At 49.1% G+C, this 16,096-nt stretch overlaps 1 protein-coding gene across 4 annotated transcripts in view; it reads right to left on the reverse strand.

Annotated features, from left to right (window-relative positions):
* Positions 1 to 16,096, reverse strand: part of XPO7 (exportin 7) — a 34,161-nt gene that overhangs the window by 16,465 nt on the left and 1,600 nt on the right. The window contains exons 1-12 of one of the 4 annotated variants that reach the window (XM_085510474.1): positions 15,250 to 15,279; positions 8,904 to 9,050; positions 8,410 to 8,503; positions 7,450 to 7,616; positions 6,261 to 6,326; positions 4,250 to 4,354; positions 2,831 to 2,996; positions 2,318 to 2,391; positions 1,932 to 2,051; positions 1,631 to 1,777; positions 1,334 to 1,506; positions 130 to 323 (exon numbers count right to left, since the gene is read on the reverse strand). In XM_085510474.1, coding sequence (XP_085366600.1) covers positions 130 to 323; positions 1,334 to 1,506; positions 1,631 to 1,777; positions 1,932 to 2,051; positions 2,318 to 2,391; positions 2,831 to 2,996; positions 4,250 to 4,354; positions 6,261 to 6,326; positions 7,450 to 7,616; positions 8,410 to 8,503; positions 8,904 to 9,050; positions 15,250 to 15,264 — 1,468 coding nt within the window. In that variant the 5' untranslated portion in view covers positions 15,265 to 15,279. Of the gene's footprint in view, positions 1 to 129; positions 324 to 1,333; positions 1,507 to 1,630; positions 1,778 to 1,931; positions 2,052 to 2,317; positions 2,392 to 2,830; positions 2,997 to 4,249; positions 4,355 to 6,233; positions 6,327 to 7,449; positions 7,617 to 8,409; positions 8,504 to 8,903; positions 9,051 to 15,249; positions 15,280 to 16,096 lie in introns of those variants that run through there. The other 3 variants (XM_085510473.1, XM_085510476.1, XM_085510475.1) reach the window with 3 other exon arrangements.

A 16,096-nucleotide genomic window follows, 5' to 3' on the forward strand; every position in this document is an offset into this window, starting at 1 on the left:
GTGCTGGGAGCATCCATCCACCATCAAGGATATTAAGTACAACAGAACACTGAAACAGGGGGACACAGCCAAAATCTGGCTGCTCTGTGTGGATTTAATGCAGGCTTCCATTGCTCCCCCAGAGCTCACCTTCCTGCACTGCAACATCCATGGGGCTGGCGGTGGCGCTTTGCAGCAGCTCCTGGTACGACTGGGCCGACTGGTCAAAGAGCTGCACCAGCAGAGCACACGTCTTCTCATACTCACAGCGGCCAATGGTGGAGAGCTGGTCCAGCTGCTGCTGCACGAGGCCGGTGTCATCCAGTGGATCCTCCAAACCATCCCTGTGCAATGAGAGCAGCTTAGATGAGGATTTAGAAGGCAGCGATGGGAACATAAGCTTATGGAGGTGCTTTCCCTGGGCACACAGTGCGGTGAGTGATGTCCTTGTCATGATACACAGACTGATCTAATAACCTGCACGCTGCTGCAGCCATCAATCAGGAAAGCATGAGAGGTTCAAATGGAAGGGCCCCGAGGAGCAGGGATGAGTCAAGCTCCTCTTACATCCTTATGTTCCATACAGTTAGTGTAGTGCCAAGAACAACTTCTGTCTGGCTGTCTTTATTACATAAGGCTTCCCATCTCTCTGGGTGTTTCACTTTGCTTCTCCTCTAACTGCATTAACCCCAATGCTACACAGCACTGTGAATGCCAATATGAAATGAACCTGCTGCTTCGTTGGGTGGCTCAGGAGGGATAAGCTGATTTGTCTTCCCTTCAGAGAGGCATTCAAAGATTATTATATTATTATCATATTCCTGTGCTCATTTGTTTCCATCAGATACACGCAAACACAAGGTGAGACCCATCCCAGGCAAATAAAGGCACTGCAGCAGGGTCCTATGGGCTGCTTTCCTTCACTTTGAAGTAAAACAGACGCTTTCAGGTGTGATTTGTGCCATCCTAGAGCAGGTTAAACATGAAGTGAATCACTTTGTGTGGCTGATCCCTCTCTGTTAGGATACAGTGCAAATGGCAGGATGCAAGTGGGTAACACAGGGGTAGATGGCACCTACGGCACCTCTGAGACCACATGCATCAACCTGGGACGTCTGAGACTGACTGAGGCCTAAAGGAAACACAAAAAAAGCTTAGAAAATGCTCCTTTTTTTTCTCTATAATAGACAGAATGTGAGATTATGAGATTAAAGTAAGCTGAAAAACCCCTTGGGGACCAGCAGAACTTCCTTGTTTGTTCCTTAAAGAAAACTCAGCACGGAACCATTAGAGCCTCATGTGTCAGATCCTGGTGCCTGCAGCAGCATCATCACCATCTCTCTGCATTTCATACCTCAATATGATGTGCACAGATTCCAGCCTGGATGTGATATAAGCCTTTGTGACTTCTGGCGTGTACGTTTCCAGCATGTGAGGCTCGGTGGCTTTCACGTAGGGCACCGACGCCGCCAATCGCTGCCATAAGCTCAGCAGGTAGTGAACACTGTTGGGTGCAAACTCCCAGTGCTGAAGAACCAGCAGAAAGGGAAGGAAATTAGTGGGATGTGCTTGTTTTAGCCACTTGTTTTGACTTCTGTAGCACTGTAGGAAGTGCTGAGAGCCAACGAGGGTGGGTGGAAGCACCTCGTACCTGCAGGCTGGTGACGGTGAAGTTGGCAATGAGTCTGATGACCTCGGGGTAGTTCTCCACCTTCACCAGCTCCCCCAGCTGGTAATTGCTTTTCAATCGAGCCAGCAATCGGCAGAACTCGTGGTAGTTGTTTGGGTCTGATAAACTCTAAGGGGGGGGGGAAATAAAAGAGAGGAGAACTGAGAACCAGCACTGCTTGAAAACGGGAAGAAGCAGAGATGGAAGCAGCAAAAACAAAGGTGGGATGTGGACATTAGAAAGCACTTGTAGCAGAGGATTTCACTGCAGCCATAAGACTCACCTGGGGGTTTTCCAGTATTCGTTTGACTCCATCAACGAGATGAGACAGAAACTTTGCTCGCTCTGCATTGTTGAAGAGGGATCTGCGTACGGAGGCGATCTGCACTAAACAGGACAAAACCTGAAGGACAGAGAGAATGAGAAGAAAAAGGATGAGAACAACAAGGAATGATTCAGTTCTCAACTCAAAGCTCTGAAATCTCACTGAGAATAAATCCCGAAGGTGTAGGAGTGAATGCTGAGTGAATGAATGGGGTTAGAAACAGCAGAGCATTGCTACTAATACGAGGTCCTTATGGGACCCTCAACAGCACAAAGCCTCATGGATGAGCCCTACCAGCACCTGCAGTGTAGCCTGTAATGAATGTAACACAACCCAGGACTTACCAGAGGAGAAAACGAAGGAGGGATGGAATGATAAAGATCAAAAAACAGCTGAAGGGTCGAAGAGTCCAAGAATGCTGAAAGAGAACAGAGCGTTTTATTGACACCAGCTCCAGTTACTGCCATGCAGAGACCCAAAGCTTAACAGCCCAAATCAAGATGAGCCGCCCCTGTCACACAGAGGAACTGAGCAACATCTCCAGTGGATTTTTACATCTTTACATAAGTTCCTTTCTGGCTTTTCCAGAAATAAACCAGCTGATATGTGACAGAACCGCAGGGGAACGTTTAAAGGAGGCAGCCTGTAGCACTGCCTGCAAAATGCCTGCAAAGGGTGGCAAGAACAGGTGACAAACTATTCATTATTTATAGCTCCCCCCCCTTCTTTCTTCCTAAATAATTCACTGTTTCTTGAATTGGCCTCAATGTCTGGCACTGTATGTACAAGCTGTATTGAGTCACCCAGACTTGCAGCTGGAAGCTCCCATCCAGGCTCTGTTCCCACAATAGAATTACCTGATCTCCAACTGGTTGGGATCTGCACAGTGCAAAGATCATCTGAGGACTCATCCGTCGATGTGCCGATGAAATCAAAGTTCAGGCAATTGTGAGTGAGCTTTAGGAGCTGCATGAGCAGACCGTGCTGGCTCTCGTCGTTTAGGTTCAGGTTCTTCCCCGAAGCCTGGAAGATACAGTGGGTTCAGAAAGCAGGAATAGGAAAATCAAGGGGAAATCTGTGTCTGAGACACCAGCTCAGCTTCATAGGGATGCAGCAGCCAGCCCTGCTGCCCCACACGTCTATAGACAGTATCAGTCTTCACATGGGATGGATAAACACGGGCTTCCCTTTCCACTTGGTTTGTGCTGCACAGAGAGAAGCAGCCAGGCCTTCCAGCCTGCAATTACAGCACGAGATTCATGAGATACAGCAGTTCTTACTGAGGTTAAACACAAGAATCCACGCTGTGCTTGACAAGCTCCCAGCGGCAGGGAATGCTGTCACTGCTCCTAACCCTCAGATGGAAAGGAGTGTGTTCATTTCTGCTGCACAGACGATCCCTATCAGCCCTGCTCCAGTTACAGTGCCCTGCTGTGCACAGGGATGACACACACAGCGCTCTCAGGTGACACAAAGAACCTGGTGGGTCTGAGACTTTGGGTTGTTTCATTGCAGCTTAAATGCAGCGCTCAGGTCTGCAATGTTCAGGTTATTAGATCCAGGGACAGGCCGGCCTCTCTCTGCTTTGTATTACTCAAAACCAAACCAACCTCTTCCAGCTCAGTCCTATTGCAGATAACACATTGCAGTGCGCTGACAGTGCCAAGAGCCGTGCCAGCAGTGCAATGTCTTCTTCACTCCCTCCAACAATGAGTTATTCTTCCGGGGCTGCCTGTGTGCTGTTCTATGGATGCTGATATAAGCGTGTTTCTAGCAGCCCAATCCATCAGCAGATACACTCAAAAGGGATTTGGGCATTAATATGGAGCCTGTGCTGCTTCAATAACTTCCACAAACACAAGCAAGGCTGCACTACACTCAGCTGAGCCACCCGGACACGGGCTTCTCATCACAAAGCTGGAGGAATCCCATTTGAATGCATGTGAAAGATCGAATGCATCCTCAATGCACCTGAAAGAAACAGCTGGATTCAGATGTTACAAGGGCTGCTCAGGAGGGTGGGTGCACAAGGAATGGAAACCAATGTAACTGTGCAGGCTGTGCTTCCTTTGGAAAGCAGGATAAGATCAAACCATGCAATGGCTGCACAGATAACAACAACCCAAGTGGGAGCTTTCCTAAAGAGCAAACTCAGAACAGAGCCTTTAGGACAGGAGCACTCAATCCAAGAGCTGCAATGGAAGGAACATCAGCCCAAAGGCCATTGCCCCAACTCACAGCCCCCATTAACAGCCACCAAACGACGGCTTCCTTACCTGCTTCAGTAAATTGCATGACAGTGTGAAAATATCAAATAAAGATGAATCTCGGAAGGAAGAGGCGATTTTCCTGTGCTTGGTCAGTGGATGAGTAGTATCAGCCTGGGGAGAGAGAAAAGCAGCGCTTAGAACTGGTGGGTAGAGGTGGGATAAGGCCAGCAGAGCACACAGGAGTGCTGCAGGACCCAAGGTTTCCATGTCCAGCATTGGTTGCAATGGGGGACATGTGCCCTCTGTGCTCCCTTCCTCTGCCCTCACCTCCTCCATGTTCAAAGCACATTGTTGGCTTACAATGTTCACTTATAACACTGTTCTGCTGCATCCATCTCAAGTTCATTTAAACCTCCTCCAAAGCTGGATGGCAGCTGGTATTTTCCAACAGGATGGAATAGAAACTTGAGCATTGCTTTGTATCCCTGAGAGCTGAATCCTACCTGGAGCCGCTGGGCAGACACTTGGTCAATTACCAGCAATTAAAAGGCCACTGTCATATCCTGAACCTGCACAGATGGGAAGAGAACTGGAAGGAGAGGCAGCCAGCAGCAGTTTGGACTTGGCGTTATCTGTTCTAAACTCCAGATCTGGATCTCCCATCGGATCAGAACAAGAGATGACATGGCAGGCAGATACATACGGATTGCTTTCCAATGGGGAACAAAGAGCAATTCAGTGAACGCATTCTGAACGTGGACTAACAAAGGCTTAAGGCAGCACAGACTGCGTCACTCATCACACACAGGACGGGTTATGTGATGGTTTGCATGGGGATGGAGCAATAAGGCTTCCCAAAGTGATTGCAAACCTCACTTATAGCAAACAGGTCCAGCTAAACAAACTCCTGTAACACAGCACCTCCAAGGCAAGTCTATGCAGCTCTTCAGGATGGAAACTGAAAGCTCTATGCAGCTCCTAAGCGCTGCATCCTATTTGTGCTGTGAGCTTTTACAGCATCAGCTTTGGCCTATGGAGCTCCAGCAAATTCTGCCCTTGCATAACATCAATGGGAGTTTAAATAGTCAGCAGGAAAAGCTGGAGGACAAGGTGGGATCTCTCTCTTTTCTTTGCTTGTTTGTTTGCTGTACGTGACCCCATTGTAACGAGTGGGGATGTTGATAGGAGAAAACGAAGTGAATTTGGGTGTGAAATGGATGCAGATGTTGTTCAGGTTACAGTGAAGGGCTCTGGATGGTGCTGAACATCAAATTTCAGCTGGAGAAATTGGTGTTTTGAGCTGACCAGGATAAAAACCTCCTCCAGCATTTCCAGTTCTGGAAACTATCTGTCATCAGCCTTCAAATCCCACACAGGATCAATCCATCCTGCTGCTGGGATGAGGCCATTTACTAACAGAAGTTACAAGTTTCCTTAGTAAGACACTAGAATCAGCAAAACCCCAGTGTCTTCTATGAGCAGTGGAAGCCACTGTGCAATATATAATGGTGCCAGTATGTTCTATGAGCAGTGGAAGCCACCAAAGTCTGTGCACTGCTCAGGGGGGTGATGTAAGAGCACCAAGCAAAGCCACAGCCCTCATTAACCCCAATGAACCTGAACTGTTTGGGTGGCACAACTGAGCACTGAATGAACTTTAAGAGCCTCCACAACCTGACAAACCCTCTTTGTTTTATCGATACCTCCTGGCACAAGAACTAAGCTGTATCGATGCACGGGTGGTGGTGATGCCCTGATGCTCTGGATGTGGTCCTTGCTGGGTAGGCTGGACTCATTTTGATCTCAGAAGATTACATGGAAGTATGAGAAGAGGTGGAAGATGCTGAGATGCTCCTCTCAGCAGCATCTTACCACACAGATAATGGGACTGTGTACAAAAGCCAAACAAGAAGAACCAAATCCCACCCGCTACAACAGCTCTCCCCACAGCAAAAAGCAAAACAACCCATAGAAAAGAAATAAAAACCCCCGACAATGCACAGACACGGCAGAAACACGACAATATGAATGAGAAAAATTGGACACTTACTTCACTGAGGAAGGCTGTAGCACTTACTTGATTAATTTCATTAGTTAGTTGGGACAGGATTGTCACTCCTATGATGCAGTGCTCTACACTATCCTGAGGAAGGAGGGGACAGGGAAAGGAGTTATTGCTGGGCTGAGTTCAGGAAGCATCAGTGTTAATCACAGACCTTTGTTTGGAGGATCCCTAAACATCATTCCCTACAACGTCCCCATATTGCAGTATTACGACTGGGAAGAAACCTGGGAGCAATAGCAACTGCTTCATCCCTGCAGTATTAAGACTGGGAGCAATAGCAAATGAGAGTTTAAACATGAAATCCTTCATCTTAATAACAGTCTGATGAAGAGTTTGGTAACGTGAGCTAATAAATCACAGGCTCCTTTTAATTTAATCCCTGTGCTTATTCCATACCCCAAACCTGCCAAGATTGGAGATGCCGATGGTTTATTTTTAAAGCAGTTTCCTTGGTTTTAACAGCAGTTTCGCAGACATTTCTGCACCATTCGATGGCTCCAGAGCTGTCAGATGGAAACAGATGGAAACGCTGGGAAAGGAATTGTTCCTTTTGAACTGCAGACCTGGAATAACGTGAGCAGCCCCATGGGCTGAGTGCTGAATCACAGCCTGTATCTCAGGGAAGGGAGCCCATAAGGAGCCCATTCATCACAGCCTTTTTGGCCTCTGGTTCCATTGCCAACAGGGGCTGTGCTGTGAAATGAGTCTGCTATGGAGACCTCTTCACTAGTAACACCAACCCACTTAAATGGGTCCGGAGTATTAACCTGCATTGCTCCTCTGCCCCACTTTTTGTTCTGTAGCTAATAAATGTTTCCTTCCCCAGCTCCACCTTGCTCAGCACATCCTGCTCCAATTGCCCTCATCTCTTCCAACTTCCAACACCAAACTCACCTGCAATACAAATTCAGGCATGTTTAGATCCGGGACTTCAGCACTTCTTTATGGGAGCCACCTCTTGCCCACAAGCTCAGTAGTTAAACACTATCTATAGAGAAGCCATTGGAAACCACCCCCCACTCTACCGAGATTAAATGAGGACAACTGGCAAAACAGGTCGATTTTTAGCTTTCAAGCCTTGGAGTCACTGTTCAGTCAACGAATGTAAATTAATGAAGGACCAAACAGAGCTGGCAGAGCAATACATTGAAACACAGAGGCTTTAAATCCCACAAGACGCGCATTCAGCTTAAATTCTGACCTGTAAGAACCTCGTGACGTCCGTGATCACGTTCCTGAAGACGTATTCATCCTTCTGACAGTCAAACCAGCCCAACTTCGTGATCCTGGCATAGAGCTGGATCAGTGCTTGCGTGACAAACGTGGCCAGCTTCGGCCTGGTGGCAAGGTAGTTGAGCACATAGTTCCCTGCAACACAGAGAAGAGGTTTCTGCAGACACAAACGGAGCAGCTGGAGCTGAGATGGTGATGCTGTATTAGATGGTGATGTTGCGTGAGGATAAAAGTCTCCTTGTGAAAGCAGTTAAGAAGAAATAAATCAATGCTAAGATGAGCACGGCAGCGGGTTGGATAAAAGCGCTGATCTCAGTTGTGCCTTGAAGGCACTGAAGCAGTGGGACAGATCTGGATAGCAGACACAGGTGTGAGCTCCTCCCCCAGAGCTCATTTATTCAGTGCTACCAGAATAAAGCCCATCCTATGCACACACACGTGGGGAGGGAGAAAAGCTGGGCAGGTTGATGAGATCTGTCCTCAGGGATGATCATTTATTGCAGCACTTCTAGAAATGAAAGCAGATTCAGAGCCCTTCCCTGGAGGAGAGGAAGCATCAGGGAAGAGCATTGGAATGGAATGAATGCTCCCTTAGGAGCATCTACCTGATGGATAGTTCAGAGACCCAGAAAGGATTCCAGTTTGGATTGAAGGGGAAAGCACTGCTTGTATTCTGACTTCCAAAGGGAACTAGCAAAGACTCATTCACAAGGCACACAGCCATCAGTCCCCTCCATCCTCAGCCTGGAGCTCTACCAGCAAACAAAGCAGGAGGTGACTGAATGGAATGGAACTGCTGCTTTCTACTCTGTTACACTGTTCAAGTGTAACACGGAAGAGGCTGCAGAAGGCCTCCCACTCGTGGATGGAAGCGTGCACAACAACCTCCGCCATTCACTTGCTTTGCAACACTGAGCCTTGTACTCACGGATATCGATTCGCTGCTCCAACGGTAGCGGGTTGTTTGTGCGTGACACGAGTTTCGTAAGGCATGTAGCTGCCAACAACTGGGAGTAGGACGACTGCAAAGGAAAACAAGGCATTAATGCACAGGTCAGAATATCAAGCAGTGCTGGATGCTGAGCTAACTGCAAGCTGGGAATATGAGCTTCAGATCTCAGCTCCTCTGTACCTCTGTGCACACACAGACCCCCCAGTCTGTGAGCTGCCATTCTAATTCCTTCCATGCAAAGCCTGGCACAGCTGGGTGGCAGCCTGCATAGAATGCAGCAAAGCCCACCAGACATCACAACTACATGCAGCTAATGCTGCTGCTGCACTGCTTGCCAATGCTTTCCTTGGCACAGGATGGCTCCAAATTGAAACAGACACACAAGCACATTGGGTGTGCAAGACAAACGTGGGGCCAGCAGCCCCATCCATGTCCATAGGATACAATGGAGATAGCTTTGCTTTACATACACTCCCTCTTTCTAGAAGCAGCTGGCACTTGCTCAGGCAGTCGGGGCTGTTGGTGAACTCAACCAGGGCCTTCTCTGCCTGCAGTCGTGTCGCAGTGTCTGTGGTCTCATAGAGCTGCTTGCACAGGTTCTCTAGCTGGGCTAGGCTCTGGAACACAGAGAAAAAAACAAGTGAGAAATCAGGTTTTGAAGTTTATTTGCAGCCTGAGAGCACTGGCACAGCTGCTCCTGTGCCAAGCAATGGCAACAACCCCATATCTATATTGCAGGGCAGCGTAACAGAGCTCAGCATCCCGGGATGCTGGAAGGATCTGGCTTTAAACCTTCAGAACAACCTAAAGTAAAGAGAACAAACGATGCAATGGATGCTTCTGTACAGGGAAATACAAGCACCAGGCAGAGCTTGTGCTCAAACAACTGGAAAATACTCACTGTGATCCAGGCAGATGGTTCCCCCCCCCAAGGTGTCCTAGTTACAAAGCAGCTCAGTGGATTGATATCAATATTCCCCCCGGTTCTTCCTGCTGCATTGCCAAGCAGGTATTTCCCTCTGCTGCAGGGCTGCTTGCTAAGCTTCCAAGAGGAGCCCATTAGAAATGAAAGGCAGCAGCAGCAGCTTGCTTTATTCTTGTCAGGGGCAGCCCTGCACTTCTTATGCACGAGTGCAGCAACTCCACACCAAACCAGCCCAGGTTTTGATGCTGCCCAGGCCATCACCAGGTGAGACAGCAGCACAAGGGACACAAGGAGGGGCTGTGGTTGCCCTATCCCAGGTAATGGGGACAGATGAGCCCTATGAACAACTCCACTGCTTGCTGCCAAACCTGCTGCTGGCAGAGGGCTCCCCAGGCACTGCCCCATAAGGACCCACAGCCTGGAGATGTAAAGGGCTCTTGAGAAGCACTTGTGTTTTTAAGAGCTCTTTCTGGGCAGTTTTATACCCCCTGCATGAATTCCTTGGGCTCAGGCACAGATCCTTCAATAACAGCCTTCAGAGCTCCAACAAGCTCCAGTTCTCAGTGCTGTTGGGGGCTCAGTGGCAATACCCCATAGCTTTTGTTCAGGCTGGATGTGACCCAAGCCAGCCCACGTGCAGAACCTGCTGTATTAACTCCATCAGAGCCATGCAATGCTCATAGGGCTCCAGCAGAACTCAGCACTGAGGTCAGCCAGGGCCAAGCCCCCATCAGGGGATGCTGCAGCCATTCCAGCACAGTTCTCAGGTGGAAAATAACATATAGGAGAGCTATAACTGTTCCTATAGCTTTCCCAATAGTTCCTGTTACCTAGGAACAGAATCCAGCAGCCCCTTGGTGAGTCCATTTCAACTTCAGGTGTTCACACTCAACATCCCATCTCTTGTTGTGCTGTGTGAGCAGCCCCATAATCCTCCCATTGATGTTCATCACCAAGAGCAAGGCAGGCTCCAGCCATGGAGCTTTCACTCTATATACCTAAAATAAGCTATAATCCTCTGCAATCAAGCCAGCTTCACTCCTGCATGGACACTGGGGCAGCACTACAGCAATGCTTCCTCCTTTAGGTAAGATAAAAAGGAAGCACTTAGTGTAACAGCCACGCAGTGTGAGGGCCTTGTGTGCTCCAGATAAGCACTAAAGCATGAGACAGCAGAGCACATGAAGCATGAAAATGCTCCGGTGTTGGCTTTGCTGAGGGTCAGGAAGGTGAGTTCATTTCATCTGTGTTCTTTGAGCAGCTCTGAAAATATCATTTATGAAACAAGCTTCTCCAATGGAGCTGAGGAGGCCAGCTCTGAGTGCAGGCTGAACAGGCCCAGGCTGCTGGGTACATAAGACAGCGATGGCAATAGAAGTGCTGAGTCGTGCTTGAAGTGCTGAGTCACAGCAGGCAGCTCCCAAACCTCCCCTGCTGCCTTTGGTGCAGCACTGCAAGCCTGGATTTAGGTGCATTGTCAATACAACCTGAGACCGTCCAGCAGCAACCAAAGCCCTTAAAGCCCTGCAAACAGCCCCATCCATGGGAGGGATCCATATAGGGATCCCCATCTATATAAAGGATCCATATAGGGGATCCCCATCCATGTAAATGATCCATATAGAGATCCCCATCCATGGGAGGGATCCATATAGGGGATCCCCATCCATGTAAAGGATCCATATAGGGGATCCTTATCCATGGGAGGGATCCATATAGGGGATCCCCATCCATGTAAAGGATCCATATAGGGGATCCCCATCCATGTAAAGGATCCATATAGGGGATCCCCATCCATGTAAAGGACCCATATAGAGGATCCCCATCCATGTAAAGGATCCACATAGGGGATCCCCATCCATGTCAAGGATCCATATAGGGGATCCCCATCCATGTCAAGGATCCATATAGGGGATCCCCATCCATGTCAAGGATCCATATAGAGGATCCCCATCCATGTAAAGGATCCATATAGGGGATCCCCATCCATGTAAAGGACCCATATAGAGGATCCCCATCCATGTAAAGGATCCACATAGGGGATCCCCATCCATGTCAAGGATCCATATAGGGGATCCCCATCCATGGAAGGAATCCGTATAGGGGGAACCCAATCCATGGGAGGGATCCATATAGGGGATCCTCATCCATGTAAAGGATCCATATAGGGGATCCCCAGCCATGTAAAGGATCCACATAGGGGATATATCCCCTATCCTCGGATATCTGCCTGCTGTGAGCAGCTCTGGAGCTCAGGATGCATTAGAAAAGCAACCCATCCATCTTATTTACACCACGAGCTGCAAATAAAACTCATCACGGCGCCGGGTTTTCCCCACGGTGAAGCCAAACAACGTGTGATCATCTTTAAAATGATAAACACTACAAGGAATAGAACAGCTGCCTACAAACGAGCCCGGGGGGGGGGATGCAGAATTGATCCTATATTACACGGTTGCTTAAGCAACACTCTTCACATCCAGGGGCTGCAATAAGCTCCAGGCAGGTTTAGTTCAATAGGGTTTGAGTTCAGCAATTGAGGGAACTCATGCTGTGCTTGGTATGGCCAGGATGGCAGAGATGGAGCAGTGAGCACCATGAACCCCCAGCAGCATCATAGACACCTAATAGGGGCTCCAGCATATCCAACACAAGCTTTGCTGCACATGGGTCTTACCCTGCAGGATATACATGGCTGTAAATGCTCAGATGTGTTGTTTCAAGGCATTCCTTCCTTCTACCTTCTACTCACTGCCTCCCTGAGCCTGCAACATACTCCATAACTTACTTCCACCTTGAGCACATCCACCTACTTTCATATCCCCCAACTGATTCCCCTTATATCAGACCCTGCGTATACCTGGGATGCAGAGGGCAAGCAATCAGCCTGCAGCTCCTCATCACTGTGTGCACCATCAGTGAGCCATATGAGCTGCTGTTTGGGGCTGGGACCCCCATGCTGCAGCTATTACCTGCTATGGGAGGATGATGATGATGCTGATGATGCTGAGAAGTCAATGCTTTACCAAACACATGGAGGGCCCTGGTGATGGAAGGGACTCAGGCTCAGAGAACACCCCAGGTCATTCCAGCTATTCCAACCAAGAATAAAACAAGCTTTTAATGGGAACAATTGAACCCTTAACCACCCCATGCATTGCCCTGAGTGCTCAGCATTGTGAAAGCCAGCTCTGGTGGCTCATTGCTCCCTTTGGTTAAGGGAATCTCGACTATAAATTGCCCGTTTCCATTTATCCTGCTAATAACAGAGCAAGAAAACTTACTTTTGCCACTCCTGGATATCTCAAGAAGTTATTTATTAAGTTATTAATTGCAGCAGCTCTTCCAGGCATCTCCCAGGGCATCAATAACGAGCTCTCATTGCTTTCCTATAAGATGAATGGTCTCCAAGTGGAGCTGAAGGGGGTTTCTTTAGGTCCAGCCCTGCTATTCACCCTGCAGCACTTCAGATCAATGCTAACACCCCATGGAACTTTGCACTGCCAACACTTGCAGCGCTCAGAAACAAGGCTGGTTTCTATCCCCAGTGCTGCAATACAAACCTATGGCTCATAGCATCTAAGGGATCAGTTCTACCCCTCCTCACCCAGCAGGGCCAAAGCAAAGAGAACAGCAGCCCAATGCAGGTGCTGCTTCCATTTGGGAACAGAACAGCAGCACCTTTGTATGGGAGAATGAGTCACTTCCATCTCCCTTTACCTCCTTATTGATGTGCTGCTTTAGGAATGGCAGCGTTTTCACCTCTCTCTTGCAGGACTCAATGTTCCCTGTGCACCTGAAGGTTTCCCACTTGGCAAAGCTGTTTAGCAACCAGGAAATGAGGAAACAGCAAAACACAATGCGTGCATGGGAGCAACACAGCGAGCAAAACCTCTTCTGCATCTCCCTGCCACATTGAGCAGCAGGAACCATCCATAGCAAAGCAAGCTTGAGAACCGTGTGAGCTCTAAAGCTCCCCCAGTGCTGCTCAGACTCAATAAAGCATTGCAGATTACCTTGGGTTTGCTGTTTGGGCAATGGATGCTATCTAGTGCTAAAAGAGAAGCAGCAGAATGAATGCTTCCCAGCAGGACGGCCTTGGACTCTCACTCCTGTAATCAGCGCTTGCACAAACAACGTGTGGTTGGTGCTACAAGGGCACTGAGCTTCCCAACGGGAGCTGAAGGGAAGCGTGGAGGTGATGCAGAAATAGCAGCTCAGGTGCATGTGGGTACAGCAAACAGGAGCAGGTCAGTGCAGAGGTGTGAGCAGTGGGAGCAGTGCTCAATGGGCATTGCTTGGACAATACAACCCTATGGGATGATCTGCTGGGTGTGTTTGGCTTTCTGTTGTGCTGGGGATGCATACAGGGCTGTGCAAGGGATGCACACACACACACAGCTGTGCAAGGGATGCACACGGAGCCGTGCAAGGAATGCACACGGAGCTGTGCAAGGGATGCACATGGGGCCGTGCAAGGGATGCACACACAGAGAGCCATGCAAGGGATGCACACAGGGCTGTGCAAGGGATGCACACACACAGAGCTGTGCAAGGGATGCACACAGAGAGACGTGCAAGGGATGCACACACACAGAGCCATGCAAAGGATGCATGCAGAGCTATGCAAGGGATGCACACACAGAGCTGTGCAAGGGATGCACACACAGAGCTGTGCAAAAAATGCACACAGAGCTGTGCAAGGGATGCACACACAGCTGTGCAAGGGATGCACACACAGAGAGCTGTGCAAGGGATGCACACACAGAGAGCCGTGCAAGGGATGCACACATGGAGCCGTGCAAGGGATGCACACATAGAGAGCCGTGCAAGGGATGCACCAAAGCTGGATGAGAAGAAGCTCATAGATTACAATGGTTACTCTTACAACTGAGTCACACAAGAGCATTTAGAGCCAAACACCTCCTTGAAAGCACAGCCGAGAAGCAGAAAGAGAAAACTACAGCAAAAATACAGTTATAAGTAGTAAAATTCCACCTCTGCTCCAGCAGATGCTGCATTACCCACACGGAGGTGTCAGCAGCAACAAGTTACTCCACTTTCCAGCCCCAACCCAACGCTCTTTGCTGCTCCTTTGCTGCCTCGGTGCAGAGCATCCAAGCAGAGCAGTTATAAAACAAAAGCCTTGTTTGCAGCAGAAGTGCAGCCAGCTCTATTTATAGTGGTAGGGCTGCACCCTCCCTGGGCTCCTTAGAAGCTGTGGGCTTCTAAACCCCCTTCAGATGCATTGGGAGGGGGATGCTGTATGAGCACAGAGCCCTGCCGGTAACAGAGACCCCCCAACCCCTGCTGAGCACACACTGTGCCCCCAATTCCTGCAGAGCCCATAGGGATGGACCCAAACAGTGCCCATCCCAATAGACATCCAGGTTTGCTCTGCATGGCTTTGGGATGGAAGGAGTAACCCCTGTGTGCTGCAAAGCAGAGCATTGCAGGGGATGCAACATCCAAACTGAGCCCACAGTCAGATAACACAGAGGAAAACAACCTGGTTTCCTTTAAGATTCCAGCTTCCATGCTGTCCTATAGGAGCACCATCTCTTCTTGCACCTCCTTCCTCCCAGCTCAGAGCCAGGTTATCATGCAGGCAAGATTCACATAGAAGCAATGACAGCTTTCATGGGGCACAACCATTTGTTAGCAGAAAGAGCCACAGAATGAATTAACAGCAAACATCCCCCCATAGGGACGTCCACTAAGCACAGCCCATCTCAGGGCTACAGCATAGAAAACATTCGAGCAGAAGGAAAGCAAAGATGAACAGATCTGCTTGCAACACGATTGGGATAGAGGAATAGGGCTGTGTTTGCACACAGAGTGAGTGCTAATGGTCCCTGCTTTGTGAGCAAGTTTAGGCAATGCTTCCAAACCTCGGATCCATGCATCCAAAGGGCAGTGTGAGCTTGCTGATGGATGGACAAGCTGTTGTGCATCATTGGAGGATGCAGGGCTCTTCATATCACAGCACCTGATTTGCACAGCTGCTGCCTCAGCATCACTGCAGCTTCAGGGGCAGACACTGAGCAGCTCCTCCTTTAGTGCTGCACATGAGGAGCACGGCACCCAGCTGCAGCTAAAAGGCATCACAGTCTGCATCACCTCCAGCTTCCAAAGCACTACGAGGCTGTAACACCTTCATTACAGCTTTACAAACTCACCTTCCAGCTTCTAAAGCACTATGAGGCTGTAACACCTTCAGCTCTACAAACTCACCTTCCTTATTGCCCTGCAAATAACCTCTGTTATGGCTCTATGTGCCCACCATGCACAACCCACATCAGCTACCAACAACCCAATGAACCCCCGGGTTACCAGCACACAACACCCAAAGCAAAGCCCTCACAAACCATGGGAACACTGCACAGCTCCCAACAGCCAGCACGTAATGAACCAGCTCTCCCCATTATTCCATGTGACAGGGGGTAACTCAGTGCGAGCTCAATGCACAGGGGTTGATGTGGGAGCTGCACAGCTTTGCTCAGCCCATAGAATCATTTAAGTTCATCAAACCCAACTGTGCTGAGCAGGAGTGTGAGCAGATGGGAGCATCTCTCACCCTAAACTCAACCTATGCACACAAAGCACTGCTTGCTCCAGGCACAACGCATCCAGAGTTTGCATTGAAGGGAACCTCAGTGTTGCAAAGGGAACTACACGAGGCTCTGCAGAGCTGCTGCACCTGGAGCAGAGAGAAGAAAGACACCATCAACAGCATGC

This window comes from Coturnix japonica, chromosome 10 (assembly GCF_054131305.1).
Source record: "Coturnix japonica strain WE chromosome 10, WE-NBRP24, whole genome shotgun sequence".
Taxonomy (NCBI): Eukaryota; Metazoa; Chordata; class Aves; order Galliformes; family Phasianidae; genus Coturnix; species Coturnix japonica.